At 35.6% G+C, this 18,144-nt stretch overlaps 1 protein-coding gene across 3 annotated transcripts; it reads left to right on the top strand.

The window, feature by feature from the left end:
• Positions 1–1,857: 1,857 nt before the first annotated feature.
• Positions 1,858–18,138, top strand: LOC132302974 (DExH-box ATP-dependent RNA helicase DExH15 chloroplastic). 3 transcript variants are annotated; one of them, XR_009481022.1, is made up of 19 exons: positions 1,860–2,465; positions 2,590–2,765; positions 2,879–2,992; positions 3,552–3,660; positions 3,761–3,847; positions 4,787–4,905; positions 5,717–5,897; positions 6,118–6,717; positions 6,804–7,082; positions 8,303–8,509; positions 10,791–11,156; positions 11,921–12,157; positions 13,234–13,454; positions 14,539–14,638; positions 14,732–14,878; positions 15,037–15,159; positions 16,336–16,495; positions 16,586–16,797; positions 17,786–18,138. XR_009481022.1 is itself a non-coding variant. In XM_059799989.1 (17 exons), the coding sequence occupies exons 1-16, from the start codon at positions 1,953–1,955 to the stop codon at positions 15,133–15,135; spliced, it is 3,555 nt and encodes a 1,184-aa protein (XP_059655972.1). In that variant the 5' UTR covers positions 1,859–1,952; the 3' UTR covers positions 15,136–15,159; positions 17,786–18,138. The 3 variants fall into 3 exon arrangements, 1 of the variants encoding a protein (XP_059655972.1); XR_009481023.1 differs by lacking the exon at positions 11,921–12,157 and having other exon boundaries at positions 1,858–2,465; XM_059799989.1 differs by lacking the exons at positions 16,336–16,495; positions 16,586–16,797 and having other exon boundaries at positions 1,859–2,465.
• Positions 18,139–18,144: the final 6 nt, after the last annotated feature.

Here is an 18,144-nt window from a genome sequence, read left to right as displayed (position 1 = left end):
ACAGTTCATGGCCAAGTCAACCGAGCTCTCATCACAGCCGAGTCCTTCGCTCACAAGCCGCCATCATCCGAGATCGAGCCATCCCGCCGACCTCGGATTTCTTTGGTCTCTTTTTTTTTTTTCTTTCTCTAGCTCTCTGTTTTGGGTTGTGTTGGGTGAAAAATATCTTTTGGTAGGAAAAAAAAAATGTAAGAAGTGTATAAGTTAAAACGACGTAGTGTGTTATAAGGGTAAACTGGTTTTTCAAAATTTTTGGTGCCGGAAGCTGATGTCATGGGGGTAAATTGCAACAAAATCATAGCTCAGGGGGTAAATTACAACAAAATCATTGTTCAGGAGGGTTTTTTTGTAATTTAGGTGGGTTTCTTGCAAATGACCAATAGTGCAAGGGGGTAAATTGTAACAAAATCATAGTTCAAGGGAGTTTTTTATAATTCAGGAGGATTTCTTGCAAATGACCAATAGTTCAAGGGGGTTTAATGCACTTTACCCTAAATTAATATCTAAAATTGTTAGTATGTTTTTTTGAACACTTAACTCGTGTAAGCTTTGTATGCGTTCATAAATAAATCACAAACACACTGTTTATATAGTTTAATATAGGTTTCTACAAGTTAATAAATACTTAAAATGATGTAGAACATGAGCACAAACTAAACCAAAAAATATGAATTTATTGAGGTTGCGTGTTTTGTTTTGTTTTGTTTTTTTAATTTTGTTATTATTATTATGATTAAAGTTTAAACGATTCAACTTGAACTCAAGTTTTTGATATCGATGATGAGTTGTACTAATGCATAGCTTTTTGGAACTCTTCATCTTCATGATTTTTAATTGAATATTAGATGAATTCAGTGTGACTGATAATATTCAAGATCAATGAGTTAACTCGATTTATTTATTATCTTATATATTTAGATTTACATTTTAATTATTTACCACATAAAAGACACCTTTTTCTTTTTAATGGTCTCCTATATGATCCATATATGAATGTAAATGTTTTCTAACCATAGGGAGAAAAAGAATCAGGATATTTTTCAAGAGAATTCAAAATTAATTTTTGTTTCGATATGAGATTATTCAAAGCACAAGAGTATGATAGTAGACAACCTTTCAACATTACTGGTCAAATTTCAATATAGGAGACGGGAGACCATTAAAATGTTTATTTGCAACAAAATTCGGTACCCACCAAATTCAAAGAGTGATATAATTTAAAGAGAGTGACTTTATATATCAATAAAACTAATATTCGCTTTTTTAAAAGCATTTATTTACTTCTCCTTGACATATTCGAATAATATTCCATCATTGATGCTATGTGACAAAATTTGACAGCACGTCAATGATATGCTTAACCATTGTATTACTTTAAGGAATTCAATCCGTATAATTTGTGTATCACATCTAACTATAGACAATTAAGTTATTTTATTTAGACTTTAACAAAAGTATAAATTAGCTCATTAGCTAATGTATTGTCTTATAGATTAGAAATTATTTAATAATTTGGTTCGATTGAGATTTATATATATATATATTTCTAGGATTCATTATTTTATTGAGTATTATAAATAACTTAAATAATATAATATATAATTTTGATAAATAAATTATTATACATATTAACACGTTTAACTTTCAGGTTATGGTTGAAAATTTTTGACAATTATTATTAAGTCAAACATGACACGATTATAACTTATGAACATGAACACGACACTATTATGACTTATGAACATGAACGTCCACTTCTAAATTTTATGGTACCTGCAGCAAAAACGACACGGTTTGGATATTAGCTCCTTTGTCACAAATAACAACCCCATTTTATGTCCAAACCAGAAATCAAAATTAAAAGAAAAAAGGAAACTACTAGTAATTACTAGTATAAACTACACCTAAAATTATCTTCAACACCTCATCGTCAAAAAAATCTCTCTCCCGCCATGAAACCACTGTGTTCCCTCACAACACCTTCACAAATCGTCGCTCCCTTCTATGCCATAATCTCCACATCCAAAACCTCTCCATTTCTCCAACTCCGATCACCTCTTCAATCCCTAGGGTTTTGTTGCCCCAAATCACTCCCTAATTTGCCTTCTTCTTCGAAGCACTCACCAAAATCTCAACCCTCCTACAATTTTCCAGGCTCAATTTTCCCCGCAGAGTCTCAGCTGTCTGATGCCGACGAAGATGAAGATGACGATGACGACGACGACGACGAAGCAGCAGAAGAGTACGAAGAAATCTCCGGCGAAGTTTCAGAGGACGGAGCAGAAAAAAGTGAAGATGAAATTGGTAGTTCAGTGGATGATGAAGCAGAGGTGAGGCCGCGGTTTGTGGAATCCAAGTGGCAGAGAGTCGAGAAGCTTTGCAACGAAGTCAGAGAGTTCGGCGATGAAATCATCGATGCCGATGAACTCGCCTCCATTTATGATTTCCGCATTGATAAATTTCAGGTTTTCCATTTCATACACTTTTCAAATTCACACACACATACGCATATATACATATATATTAAAAAATATATGGACCTGTATAAATATTCATTTTATAACTTATTGGTATAATTACTGTGTGTAGCGATTGGCAATTCAAGCATTCTTGAGAGGTTCATCGGTTGTGGTTTCTGCGCCTACAAGCAGTGGAAAAACTTTGGTTGCAGAAGCTGCAGCTGTTGCAACAGTAGCCAGAGGAAGGAGAATATTTTACACGACTCCTCTTAAGGCATTATCAAATCAGAAATTTCGTGAGTTCCGGTATGCAATTATTGTTTTATCATTTAAGAAAATTAATTTTTTAATCTGCAGGTGGTCATGAAAATATATTGATAACATATTGAAGATGTCATTTTGGTGTTTGTCTTTTTTAGAGAGACATTTGGTGATAGCAATGTTGGTCTTCTCACTGGAGATTCTGTAATAAACAAAGATGCTCAGGTTCTAGTCATGACCACAGAGATTCTACGCAACATGTTATACCGGAGGCAAGTCAGTTCATATTTGATTACTGGTTACACATCACATGCCATTCGTCAGATGGCATATTTTATGCAAAGAAACCCATTTAGGAAACTAGATGAAATATTTGAGTATAAATATGCTGTCATGTAGTCATAATTTCAGAAATACCATGAATTGGTCTGTGACTGACCGCATGAATTAGTAGATATGCTGTTATGTGGTCATACTTTGAGTATAAATATGCTGTTATGGTGATAGTAATGTTGGTCTATGAATTTTTTGCCAGTAAATGTTTTTATTTGGTTATTTATCAATATAAATGTATATATTCATTTTTCATATATTTGGAATTATCTTTTTTATTTCAATTTTGTTTATTTATTTAATTTTTCCTAGTTGGTACTCCACCCCCCCTCCTCTCTCTCCTTTCTAGAGGATTCGAGCCTTAGACCTGATGCTTCATGAGGCACTAGGGCCAAGTTCTTATCCACTTGAGCCAACCTCTTGGGGTTAATATTGTTTCTTTTCCTTAATGCAATTTCTACATCTTACTCCAGGATCACGTTTTTTCACTGGTTGCAGTGTTGGAATAGTTTCTTCTGAAAGTGGACTTTTCCACGTCGATGCTGTTGTTTTGGATGAAGTACATTACCTAAGTGATATATCTCGGGGTACAGTCTGGGAAGAGATTGTGCGTACTTTTCTATTACCCTAGTTCTCTTATTTATCAGAAGTTAATTCACCTATTTATTCACATAATGTAGTGTAACATGCAGTCCAAATTTCTTCAGGTTATTTATTGCCCAAAAGATGTTCAGCTTATATGTCTGTCGGCAACAGTTGCAAATCCAGATGAGTTGGCTGGTTGGATTGGTCAGGTACTTTGGTTGTCTAGTTTGATCTTTCCAAACCGTATCCATTGAGAGGCCAACTTGAGAATATCACATTTTTTTTGTTGGGGTGAAAAGAGCTTTAGCTAGATTTCATTCCCTAACACGAGTGCTTAAAGACAAGAAATGCATAATGACAGTTTGATTGATAATGATTCTGAAAATGAGATATGTGCATACTGAAGGTATTTTGCCTATGTAATGTAGTTTCAACCTTTTTTCACCTTTATTTCTGCCGGGAGTTTCATTTTCCAACTGGATTTTCTTCTTCCTCTTTGAAGAACAATTTGAGCAGTAGTGAAATCCCAAAATTTAGTATGGCCAGCACTATCATGTTTCGACTTAATGAACTAGTTAACTGCTATTCTTGTACTTATCACAAAACGTCTATTTGTCTTCTACATTTCTTCTTGCATGGTGATGGTGGTAGCTTTTCAACCGTTTCTCTTTTTTGCTCAATGTAGCATCTGCCTTGGCATCCTGCAGTTTTTTCGTTGTTCGTTATATTCATGCAATTCTCACATATGATTTATCATCATTATGCCATTGACTTCATTATTGAGATCATGTTTTATATATAATCAAATGCATCTTAATACAGTTGTTTGGGGACCTGTTTTTTTAAATTCTAGGTTATTTCGAGCTGTTTTATGTGAGGTTAATTTGGATAAATAATTTAGAAATTATTTCTTAGAAGGAAATAAAAGGTTTTGACTCTCTTAATTGTGCACAGTATTCACGACTTATCAAAAAAAAAAAATTGTGCACAGTATTCACGATTTTCTGTTATTTTATTCTGCATGTCAATGATTTATTTCTACGTTGTGCTCATAATCTCATCATGCTTTAGCTAAGAACCTATTAGAGGATTAATAGTAGACTTAAGCGCTTTCTTTTTTATTTTTTTTCACTTTGTGGTGTTTCTAGATTCATGGTAAAACTGAGCTGGTCACTGCATCCAAGCGTCCAGTTCCGTTGACTTGGCACTTCTCTACAAAGACATCTTTGTTGCCTCTTCTTAATGAGAAAGGAACAGGCATGAATAGGTAACCTCATTCATCCAGAAGTGTACTTTAAGAGTTGTTTATAGTTCATCTAATAACAAATGCGAAGTATTTAATGATTTGATATTTTCTATATGCCTGGCATCGGCAAAAGTGAACTCTGCTTCACTAATACTTCATTTTATTTGTTAATTAAATATGACTCTTTCATTGTAACAAAGATGCATGTGTTGCACTAATAATGAATTAAAGTATGTCTGGACATCAGTAGTTTAAAAAGTCCCTGTTTAGAAACTTTTCTCTAGATGAAGAGGCTTTACAAAGCAAGACCTTAATGTATGAAAACTGTGATGTTGTGGCTCGAATTTGGTGCCGGGTCGTGTTGCGACCCACTTTCGACTCGATGACAGTAAAAATTTTGACCTGTTTTTGCTCATGGGTCGTGTGTGGTGTGTTTATTTTTCTGTCGTGTTATCGTAATTGTTGCTTGGTTCGCTGCATTTGTCATAACAAAAACCATGTACGCTTTTTTAGATACTTTGAGGAGTTCATGGTCAAAAGCAATAAATTCATCTGTCTTCTATAGCTACATCTCATCAAAGTTTACTGTGGTTGACATTCTTGATGAGAATGGGAGCATTTAGTTCACAATTACTGATATATAAAGACAGGTTTTTGCACTGAGGATCACTAAGAAGCCTCTGAAAATCATTAAATTTGGTAGTACCCACAGAAGGCTTCACCACTTTTTTTAACCATAAGTTTTCAATGGTTCCTCCTTCCTTTTCATCTAGAACACATGGGTGGGCATTTGGTATTTAAAACTTCCAGTTTTGGTTTCTATTTGGAACAGGAAGCTGTCGCTCAACTATTTACAACTTCATTCATCAGGAGTTAAATCATACAAGGACGAGGGATCCAGAAGAAGGAACTCTAGAAAACGTGAAAGTGACATGATCAACAACAATATTGCTAATATAGCTGGACAATCTTATCTATCAAAGAATGACATAAGCAACATTCGCCGTTCACAGGTATGGACTGAAGCTTACTGTATCGCTCTTTTTTGGCCATTTCTTTCTTTTCATTTTCATTTTCTTTTTCCTTCATTATTTTTAAAATTTTTTATATATTTATATTTTTAAAATTTTGAACAAGAATAATTACTTGTGGTTGTCCTCTACTTCTGACTTGTCACATCCTCGAGGAATGACTAATTAATTTGATTACCTGGAATGAGATTTGGATTTTCAGGTTCCTCAAGTTAGAGATACATTGCAGCACCTTAAGGCAAGGGATATGCTGCCAGCAATTTGGTTTATCTTCAACAGGAGGGGATGTGATGCAGCTGTTCAGTATCTTGAAGATTGCAAGCTTCTAGATGAGTGTGAAATGAGTGAGGTTCAACTGGCCTTGAAGAGATTCCGTGTTCAGTATCCTGATGCTGTCAGAGACTTATCTGTAAAAGGTATTCTACGAGGGGTTGCTGCTCATCATGCTGGCTGTTTACCACTCTGGAAATCCTTTGTAGAAGAGTTATTTCAGAGAGGACTTGTTAAGGTTGTTTTTGCTACAGAGACGCTTGCTGCTGGGATAAACATGCCTGCTAGGACAGCTGTTATTTCATCTCTCAGCAAAAGGAGTGAAAGTGGCCGTATCCAGCTAAGCCCAAATGACTTGCTTCAAATGGCTGGGCGTGCTGGGCGTAGAGGCATTGATGAAAGGGGTCATGCAGTTCTTGTTCAGACATCCTACGAAGGGGCTGAAGAGTGCTCCAAGCTTCTCTTTGCTGGTCTTGAGCCTCTTGTATCACAGTTTTCTGCTTCATATGGAATGGTGTTAAATCTTCTTGCGGTTTGTACTTTTACCTGGCGCCTATTTTGTCTAAATACGTTGATGCTGATGAGATTCACTAAACTTGAAGTGTTAGAGCTGTGCAGGGTGCAAAAGTTACTCGTAGATTGAATGAATCAGATGAAATGAAAGTTTCCCAAGCAGGGCAAACTTTGGAAGAAGCGAGGAAGTTAGTTGAGCAAAGTTTTGGAAATTATGTGGGGAGCAATGTTATGATCGCTGCAAAAGAGGAACTCGCAAAAATACAAAAGGAGATTGAGATGCTGACTTCAGAAGCTAGTGATGAAGCTATTGATAAAAAGAGCCGGAAACTGTTAACAGATATGGCGTATAGGGAGATTGCTGATCTGCAGGAAGAACTAAGGGTACCTCCAATACCCGCTTCCATTTTTGCTGGTCTTTTCTTATATATATATGTTTTTATATATTAGGATAGTTAGTTGCTTATATGTTTTTATATACGTGTTACATGGACTCTCATATTGTCCTATTCCCCTTAGCGTACTCATGTCTACATAGTATGGGCATGGGATATGTTTCCAACACACATACCCAAATCGGACACCTCTAAGTGTTACAACAGCAGAAGAAAAGCTTAAATTGACAGCAAAGAAGAATTTCCTACTTTTAAGGTTGATGAAACCTTTTTTCACCATATTCTATTTAATTAATATTATTATTGTATATATTTTTAAATTATAATAACATAATATATTAGACTGTTATGTAGCATGTTTTTAAGTATGGAAAATGTGTCCACATACCGTATCCAAGTTTTGGAAACACTTTCAAGCTGAGTCCCTGCATCTTAAGATTTGAAATTCAAGTAGGTTCGGCGCATAGGCAGATACCTATACCCGATAAATGTACCCAAATCCATGTAACATAGTTGTATTCTAATTATGGGTCTCAACTTATAAAAAAATAAAAAAAAAATTATGGAAGTCTCAATAAGACTTGCACTATTATTTATTTGGTAAAGTTATATTGTATCGGTTGTTCAGCATCAATGTAATCTGCATACCTGATTGAAAGTTGGTTTACTTGATTAAGTGTTGCATGGAATAAAAAACTTAAACCATTTGAACTTCATTCCGCCTGAGATGCCTATCCCTCTATTTATTTGGTTTCATTAATTCTGTTTCAATAAGTTAGATGCATGGCAAAAGGCTATCCTTCTCATGGTGTATCAATACATCAGATTATTTATCTTCTTCTCTATGTTTATGCTTTATCATTCTGCTTTTTTACTTTTGCATTGTATTTAGTTTTCAACTAAGTACAACTCCTGTTACGTCATTGTCTGTATTTGGAGAAATTATTAGATGGTCCTGATCTATTTGACACTTGGTGGACTAATTCAATGAAAACCCTCCGATCATGAAACTTTGTAATTTATTAATACACTCTTGTGGGGCCATTTTCTCAATCCGAGAGTTTGTATTTAATTGGTCCACCAAGTGTTAATGGTCCAGGACCTTCTAATAATTTATCCTGTATTTGGGTATGTATATATCAATGATCCATTCTATTATGGTTGGTCACCTCTCTCTCTCTCTCTCTTTTTGTTTTTTGTTTTTTGCAGACAGAAAAACGTCTGCGGACTGAGTTGCGAAGAAGGATGGAATTGGAGAGGGTATATGCTTTGAAACCTCTACTCAAAGTGTTGGGAGATGGGCATTTACCATTTATTTGTCTGCAGTATAAGAATACCGAAGAAGTTCAAAATTTAGTTCCTGCTGTTTATTTGGGGAAGGTCGATTCCATGAATGGTTCTAAACTTGGAAATGTGGTGAGTGTTCAATGTTTGTGCACTTTGTTATACCAGCTTTGAGTTTATTGTGGTTTGAATTATTTTTGAATACTTAAACTTTTTGTTGACCGCTAAAAGGTGCTCTATTGATTCATATTCATGAAAAATTCATTAGAAGTTGTTGCTAGATAATAAGTTGAAGAGGGTAGGTAAATTGTTATGCATTTCATAATCTTCTAAGTACAAACTTCAGAATGATTTACAATGCTCCTTTTGTGTTGAACAATACTCAAAAGATGTAAACAAAGCTTGATAACTTAGACGACATACATGTCTAAGGGGTCAGATAACTGGAGTTTCTTAGCTAGCCTTTCCACTTGTTTCCCTCACTTATTTTTCCCATCATTCATACTCACAAGAATGGAGAAGTTGAAATAGAATTTCTTGTGGATTGTGAGAGGAAGTTGAATATTATATTAAGGCATGGAAGAAGACATGTAAAACACAGAGAATGAGGGGTTTCAGTATTGATGAAGAAGGTACACCTTATTAAGTCAGTCTGATTTTTGGGTAAGGTTAAGATACATTGTGGATGCAGATTTTGACGGCTAGTCTTATTATTGTGCATGGAATGGTTGACCCATGAGAATATCGGGGAGATTCGTGGAAGATGTTTGGTATGGTGATATTCTTATGTGCGTAAATTGGGCTTTTTTTTAGAATGATTTATAAGTGAAGAAGCTGTCATGAGTTTTGCACAAGGTTGTGGTAAGGGATCATGGTGCTTTTCATGTCCAGAGAATCTTTAAATTTGAGATTTGATTCAAGGAATGTACTTTAGCACTTTTTTTTTTTTTAATTTCTTTTTTCTTTAGCATTACTTTTTAATTAATTGTTTTAGGGTTTATTTTCAGAATTCAGAATATAACTCTCTCTCTCTCTCTCTCTCACGCGCGCGCATTGGGAGAGGGATGGGGGTGGGTGGGTGGAAGGACTTTGCTTCTTCCTGTTTTATTCAGCATGAAATTTGTTGGTCATAAATTAATAGATAGAGAGTTAATATGATTTTAATCTGATCATGGTTCACTACAAGCCCCTTTGGTTGATTCAGTCAAAATAGCAACTCTCCATATCTCTTGAAAGTAAATGATATCTTATGGTTGTTTGTTGTGTATGGGTGCGTTGGGGTATGTTTATTTGATTTCCTATTTGTCTAATTCTTTTGGATGCTGTATTCTAGTATGTTAGTAATTTGTGATGCCTTCCGCATTTTTGATCATCTATGTTGTTGGCCTGACCTACTAAAGAATGGAGGCGTGGCGCCAAAAAATTGTGAATAACCTTTATTGTAATCTTTGAAGTGCAAGGAAAGATGGACCATAAATTTGTGGATATGAAAACTACACTGAACGTTATGGGCATGATCTAAATGCTTTGATACATTTACTCATTGGTGTTCTGCAATAAAATTGTTGTGGCTCCTTGTTAGATCATAAGAAGGGGATTACTCTATAACTGTAATTATTCTGCTTGTTTCTGTATCTATAATACCCCGTACTTTGTTTTAGCTAATGCACTGACATTACTTATAAATAAAGTGTTGAAAATCCAGCTCTGCATCAATTTTCTGATGCATCTGTGGCAATTTTTTGTGCAATTATAATGGCTTGGTGAGTGGTAAGAGGAAAAACTTTGGTGTTGTTTTCTTTTAGAATAGTTAGATGTTTCCAAATCTTGGGGCACCTGCCAAGCAAAAACATGAATTCTTGTCATCATGTACTGGTTTTCAGTATGGTGTTGTTCATTCTTTGTGCCAGTTTCAGAGAAAGGCACGCTCACTTGTCAAGAATTTCTCAAATCTATTTATGTTTCGGTAAAATAACAATGAATCTTTTACACCACCTCAGAAAGTTGGGCTGAAAAACTCCCATTCTCAAAGAGCCATCTATTGTTGGGCTTCGAGATGGGACATAAAATTAAGTTGTTGGCGTAGTATGCTAACAAGAAAAGTTAAACATGAATTTCCACTTTGAGCATAACTTGAACCTAGTGTAGTCAAGCTTTGGGTTGAATATGCCTATTTATAATTATTTACGTTCTTTTGCTACTGGTCGGATTTATTTTTTCAAGATTTTAAGATTTTTGATAATTTTTAGATTTGACAGTTTTTCTGGACTTGGGGTGTCCTAGTGGTCCATGGCTCTTGTTTTAGATTAGGTTATGTTATTAGGCTTTTATATTGAGCCATTGGTCTAAATATTTTATTAGGCTTGATGGAAGTACACAATTTAAATGTGTTTCGTCATTCTCTTACTTACAGGTTGATGCCAATGATTCTTTTGCACTAGATATAGTAGGACCAGAATTATATGTTGATAATCCTGGAATGAAACTTGACGTGAAGCCATCTTATCATGTGGCTCTCGGTTCAGATAACTCTTGGTATCTTTTCACAGAGAAGTGGATTAAAACAGTTTACAGAACAGGCTTCCCAAATGTTGCCTTGGCTCATGGTGATGCTTTGCCCAGAGAAATCATGAGTGCGCTACTTGATAAGGAGGAAATGCAGTGGCAAAGGCTCGCAGATTCCGGACTTGGGGGTTTATGGTGTATGGAAGGATCTCTAGAGACATGGTCTTGGAGTTTAAATGTGCCTGTTTTGAGTAGTCTTTCGGAAGATGACGAGGTAACTATATGCTGGAACGGTTTAATTGCATTACTATTACCTTCTATGTAGAAAAGTTTATGATGCTTATGATACTTATCTGCCAATATTGGTGCTTTGATCGCATGTTAGAATCACTCTTATATCCACGTGTCTGGAATTTCATCTGGACCCCACACAATTGGGAACACCTATATTTATCTTTAAAATGTGCATAATTTATGTAGTATGCATTCTTGCCATGGGAGGATGGAACTCCAATATGCAGTAAGCTAGTTATTTTATGACTTGTGTCAGAAAAACATATTATGTAGTTTATAATATGGGTAAGTATTATTTTGACTAGACCATTGAAGGATTCTTTGTGATCCACTGAATATAAGAGAGAATAAAAAATTAAGACATTGATGTTTTCTTATTTCATGCAGTAAATTCACAAACATACATGTATAGTTGATTCCCATGTTTAAAATTCAGTGAAGTTACTGTCCTTGACACAATTTTTTTATTTTATTTTTTATTTCCCTCACCCCCCCACATATAGGAGCCTGATTTTCTACTTATCAATATTGCTACATATTGTACTTGTAATTGAAGAACTGTAGTGAGCTTCCAATCTTCAATTGGGCAGTTCAATCCAATAATAGCCCTTTTTTTCCTTAACTAGAAGTGCTGAGCAGAGAGTGATTCTGAACGTTAATAGCTGGGAGATCTTTGAGTTATTACTATACTGATGATTTTTAGCAAAACAAAACTGATGATTGGCTGACCCCTTTTGTTGTTAGGTTTTGCAATTCTCACGAGAATACCATGAAGCAGTAGAATGTTATAAGGACCAACGGAATAAAGTTTCGCGTCTGAAGAAAAAGATAGCCCGTACAGAAGGCTTTAGGGAATATAAGAAGATCATAGATATGGCTAAGTTTAGTGAGGACAAAATTCGACGTTTGAAGGCTAGATCAAATCGTTTGATTAGCCGAATAGAGCAGATTGAACCATCCGGTTGGAAAGAGTTTCTGCAGGTAATATGAGCAGAATAAATTTTATCATCTGTTAACATTTAACTTTAGCCATTGGTGGCAACTTTTCTAATCATGGACAGACGCAGTATTTCACTCTTTTCTGTAACATTTTCTGTATTACTCCCTCTGTCCCAAAATTCTTGGGTCTTTTGGGGAATCTAACTTTTTATGTTAGTGGGTTTTTATTATTATTTTATTGTATTGATAATAGTGAATTACCAAATTTATCCTTGTTAAAAAACAAAACAGTACTCCGAAATTAGTGCACTTGTTTAATCAAGTTAATGTCAAAAGGGTAGCTTGGGAATGTTATAAAAGACAGTATTTTGGCTAATCATCCATTTTTGGAATGGGACATGTATTTTGGGACATCCCAATGAGGAAAGAAGGCCAATAATTTTGGGACGGAGGGAGTACATATCCTTAAATAATTTTGGGCCTTTTGGTTGTATTACTATCATATTGACATACAGTGAATAGTAGTATATTTAGTTTATTGCTTTTTAATCATCTCTGAGAAGATATTGTTTTTTTCAAAAAAACTTTATTCTTCTTAGTTCATCATCACCATCCTTGCCTTTTTCCCATATGGATGGAGTCTGCCACATGAATTCTCTTTTCCCATTCTTTTCTATTATTCACCCTATCTTCTCTTAAATTTAGGTTTCTTTAGTTGTTTTTAGTTACTTCATCCCACGTAAGCGTTGGTCTGCCTCTTTTAAATTGCATTATCCATCAAAAGTAGAGTGCAAGAGTACTCTTTGTAATAATTATGCAGCGTGGGTGTCTTTTCAAAGGGCAATTGTTTCATTCTTTTCAACAAAGCAAGTGGAGTGCAAGTGGAGAAAAATGGATTGTGAATATCATCTCCCTAAATTTATTTTTATGTTGATTTATTTGTTTTGAAAAACATCGAAGGGGAGAGGACTAGTAATTCAAAAAGTAAGCCTAATAATATTAACTTAATTGAGTGAGTTTTTTTAGGTTACTTTATAAAAAGTTGTGTTAATAAGCAAATTTTTCTTGGGACTGAAGTGATACACCTTTTACTTTAATATTTTCATTATATCTGCCAGATCAGCAATGTCATACATGAAACCAGGGCATTGGATATCAATACGCAAATGATATTTCCTCTTGGAGAAACTGCAGCTGCAATTCGAGGAGAAAATGAACTTTGGCTTGCAATGGTTCTTCGAAATAAAATTTTGTTAGATCTAAAACCTGCACAGCTTGCAGCCGTCTTTGGAAGTTTAGTTTCTGAAGGGATTAAAGTTCGTCCCTGGAAAAATAACAGGTATAATCTTTATTTTAGTTGTGATCCTTTTTTTTTTTGGTGGGTAGGCTGCGATAACATCTTCATGGCTGCTATGTGGGTCCACAAAATAAACTTTGGTCGACTACAAAGTATGTCTGTTCCGCTCATTTTGGTTCTAATTTTTACTTATTTAATACTAATATGTCTTAGTTGGACATTAAAAAAATACAGAATCTCCAGTGGGCAATATTCAAGTTTGGGATTGTGTTGTATCTAGACGTGCCATGGAAATTGAAAAAGTCCATTGAGATGTACATGGGATTGAGCTTAACCTATTCTATGTTTTGACCGAATTTTCTGACTAGGGGCCAGGTACCTTAGAATTATAAATAGGGATACTCCTATAAGCATTAGACATTAATTCTGAAACCAAGAGAAGCTCTCCAGCAACATTTGGTTACCAGCCTGGGTGTAGCACATGTATTTTTGGGCGGAAATCTCTCTCCCATGGTTAGATCAACTATGACATATCCTAGTGTTTTTTGTTATTGGTTTCAAATCCTCAATCTGTTTGTATTTTAATATTTATTAGAAGTGAGCGCACTTTAGTTAATGCGTTAGTTAACTTCTTTTTCATAACAAGTCAGTGTAGTGAAGTTTTAAGTTTTGTCTTCAAATGTCATGTTGAAAATTGTGTTTCGGTTACTTTTTTTGTGGAACATCCTAGCCCCTCTTACAATGAAACAGCCTTAGCGCAACGGTAAGGTTGCTCCATCGCGACTTGGAGGTCATGGGTTTGAAACAAGGAAACGGCCTCTCGGCATGCGGAGGTAAGGCTGTGTACATTTGACACTAACCAGACCCCGCAACAGTGGGAGGCTCGTGCACTGGGTTTGCCCTTGCCCTTTATCCTAGTCCCTCTTACAATATTCTAAGTATGTTGTTTGCTTATTATATACAGTTTTATTTTTCTGATATTTACTGCTAGTCTTTAAGCTGCATACTGCATGGAAATGACAGAAGAGCATCATAAAAAAATGCTTGGACTTTATCAACTTTATGGAATCTTTACTACCAAAATTGGAACTAATTTGAGATCCTGTGACTAATATATTGTCTTCAGCTACATATATGAACCTTCCACCACTGTAGTAGACGTCATCAACTTTTTGGATGAGCAAAGAAACTTCCTTCTACAACTTCAAGAAAAGCATGATGTAAAGGTGAGTCCAATGGGGTTAGTAGAGCCTTCCCCCCTCCTACATATTGTTTTGCTTTGTAGTCAATGCAGTTGGGAGCATGTTTGTGGCATACAGATACCTTGCTGTTTGGATCGCCAATTTTCTGGTATGGTTGAAGCGTGGGCTTCTGGTTTAACGTGGAGGGAACTTATGATGGATTGTGCTATGGATGAAGGTGATCTAGCTCGACTCTTTCGACGAACAATTGATCTGTTGGCTCAGGTTTGACATGTATAGAGTTTTCACATGCATATTCATATTATCACATCCACCACCAGTTTGGGTTCTCAAGACTAAGATATGTGAGACAATTGATATCTTTCTCTTATTCTCCTGATCGAGTTTATGGTGAAGACATCTTTTCCCCCCCTTGATTTTAGGTTCCCAAATTGCCTGATATTGACTCATTGCTGCAAAGCAACGCAATGACCGCACTCAACATCATGGACCGTCCACCGATTAGTGAACTGGCTGGATGAAATAAATAAAAGAGCCGTCAAAAGGTATTTCTAAATTATGTGGTTAAATCTCACAAGCTGATTGTTTTTTGGGGCCAATATATGTCGGTTTACTTTCTTTTATCAAAATGAATCAAATCTACGAAGCCACATCGTGTGACATTTTTTCTAGGTTTTATGTGAGATGGTTCGAATGGAGAAGTGCCTTTATGGTAGTGTATGATCTACTGGTACACATTAAAATAATTTTTTTTACAAAAGGCAATTAAAAAGTAATCTTGCTTAAATTAAAATGTTTGTAAACTGAGAAATTGAGAGTATTTGAAAGTGACAATGTTGAGATACAAAGTAATAAGAGAGAACTCCCATTGTCAATTCGTTAGTGGATATAGGTAGCATCAATGGAGGACATGATGAGAGAGAAGCAATTGAAAATGCTTTGTACTTGTGCAACAAAATCAAATGCTGCACCAGAGAGTGATTTGTTAAAGTTGAAGCATCTAAAGTGATGAAGGTTTGTCTGAAGGAAAGATAAAAAGATAAAACATCTAAAGGCTCTGACAAAGGACATACCTTGTGCGCCGCCCCCCCCCCCCCCCTGCGGGGCCCATGTTGGTTCCGCCCTTGCAAATTCATAAATATACAGAGGTTGGGTAGTAGGGTTAACAATAGCTACCTCTACAAAATAGTATAAGTGAATGTATGACAAGATTACTCAAAAAAGAGAGGAAAAATGTAAATGATGAGGAAAATGATTAACTAACTATTGTTTAGGAAACATTCAGAAAGCCCAACTTTACTTGATTGAGGCTTGGAGAGGTTTCTCTATTGGGGTCTCATTCAGGATGCTTGGAGGGCTACGCCTCTTTGTATTTGGTGGTGCATTTAGCTCGAGAGAAATCGGAGATATTTCGATGGAAAGGAGAAGCCTATTTCTATGCTTAAGTTCTCTATTATCTCCACTCTTTTTTGTTGGCTCCCCGGGGAGAGATTATAGATCTATTGAGGAGATTGTTGTTTTTTTAGCCTCTTCGAAGGTTTGAGGCGCCTTTTGACCCTTGTTTTCTTTGGGTTTCGCTCCCCTTTTGAGCGTTTTCAATAAAATCTTACTTTCAAAAAAAAAAAAAAAAAAAGTGCTGTGATGATCATACTTTTGAATATGCTCTAGTGCCGTTTATTTTCATGTTTAGGAGTTTGCTAACTTGACTCTTGTCTCATCAGATATGTTACACTTCATATGTTGTGCCCTATCGATGAATATGTTATGGTAAACATGCTGCGACGAGTGATCGCTGCCTAATCACTAAAGGACTCTTGGCATGTACTGCTGCTGCTGCTAAATTCCTGACAGGCAATCTTTTGATTCCTTTAACTCATGGAAGTATCCTTTTTTTTGTAGTTAAGTGACTAAGAGAATTGTATATCATGACCTAGTAGTTGTCCTACCAGAGATTTATCTTAATTGTTATAGAGGAAACTTGGCAGGTTGAGGGGTGTCACCCAAAGTATGGTACCTTCAACCCAAGTCTAATCCAACTTGATCTTCAACCCAAATTCCTCCACCAGCTTAACGTGCGGTCAACGTTCAAGTCTATGAACTCGTTGAACTTGGATAAGGAAATTGCAAATTGGATCGAGTTCGAGTGGTAGAAACACAAGGAGGATTCTTCCTGAAATTACAAAGTACTGATATTTCTTCCAAAGTAGAATTCTACCAGTAATATATAAAAGCAATTCTAATGAACTATCATCTTTTGCATATTCTTTTCAAAATAAGAATTCTACTTCTAATTTAAATAATGGAATTGCATAACCTATTGTTGCGATTTCAAGTTAGGATCAGTTAGGCTTGTGTTGCAATTTTGGTTGGATCGGCTGCCAGATACCTCATTCTAAGCCTTGGCTGAGCTTTAAAACTATGTTGCTGTGAAAATTTATGCTGGGTTCGAATTGGTTTGCTGTTAGCTTCAAGTTGCACCCCTAGGTGTCACTACAATGTGATTATAATAATGTTTTTGAACCTTTTTCAAAGAAAATACATTGTAGTAAAACTTTCAAATGACAATGGAGTTTAACATGAAATTTTGGAGAAACTCTCTTATATAGCATTCTTTTCCATTTCTCTCTCTCTCTCTCTACATTGACCAACATACTTCTATACACATCAAAATAACATACACCCCACCCCCAATTTGAGAAGTGAAAATTTATCTGCAAATGCTCGATCAGAATATGTCTCTCTAAGAACTTTTATGGTAGAAACTTTATTATTAATAGTTTTAGTGCACCAGCATGCTTTACCCCTACCAATTAGACACAACACGTTCAATGCTTAAATACTATGAGAGGGCTATGAGAGGTAGATTGGTAAAGGTGGACCTATTTTATATTACATTGACCTGTAACAGATCCATGGTAACTGTTAAGATAACAAAAGCCCAATTAAATTAATATTACAACCATAATGTAAGTACAATTCGAAAATATGGGGAATGGCTGGCGATCACCAAATGTTCAATATTTTCTTATTATTGTTAAAAGGAACATGGCCAAGTCATCAGTTGCACAACTTATTATTATGGTTATGATGGGAAAAGTTCACTTTTTGTGGTAGCTATTATCATTTTCACTACTTCTAGGCTGATTATGTGTTTATTCTTTGTCTGAATAGTGTTGCAACCAGCTTCATGGTATTGCCATAGTTGTGGCAGCGCATTCGGTTATTTATGGCATTGAGGGAAGGTATCAAGTGCATCCAAGTGAATCAGCATTTGGAGATAATTCTTTATGTGGTCTTGAGGAAGAATGACTCTCAGGTATGGGCTTCTACCTGGGATGTTCAACCATTTTTTTTCTTTCTTTCTGTTCTCAAATTCTGGTCGTCTGTATAGGCAAGGCTAATATAGATCATTACCTTTCTGGTTGTCATGATTGGAAATTTTTGCTCCCTGGCTCAATTGGTAAAACTGTTGACAAGTGAGGGAGTTTACAAGTCTGATTTATTACAGATCGTTTATTGCTGAATATTCA

The sequence above is a fragment of the Cornus florida genome, unplaced genomic scaffold, assembly GCF_030987335.1.
Source record: "Cornus florida cultivar Cherokee Brave unplaced genomic scaffold, ASM3098733v1 CherokeeBrave_3.0.0_Hap2_Chr04, whole genome shotgun sequence".
Classification (NCBI taxonomy): domain Eukaryota; kingdom Viridiplantae; phylum Streptophyta; class Magnoliopsida; order Cornales; family Cornaceae; genus Cornus; species Cornus florida.
This window is presented reverse-complemented; position numbering and strand designations above follow the sequence as displayed.

What these genes read in the sequence shown, in the direction of transcription:
- LOC132302974 (XM_059799989.1), top strand. Translation starts at nt 1,953, where the DNA reads ATGAAACCACTGTGTTCCCTCACAACACCTTCACAAATCGTCGCTCCC. An exon ending in CAGAAATTTCGTGAGTTCCG is followed by an intron (nt 2,766 to 2,878) that starts GTATGCAATTAT and finishes TGTCTTTTTTAG; the next exon opens with AGAGACATTTGGTGATAGCA. An exon ending in CGCAACATGTTATACCGGAG is followed by an intron (nt 2,993 to 3,551) that starts GCAAGTCAGTTC and finishes CACTGGTTGCAG; the next exon opens with TGTTGGAATAGTTTCTTCTG.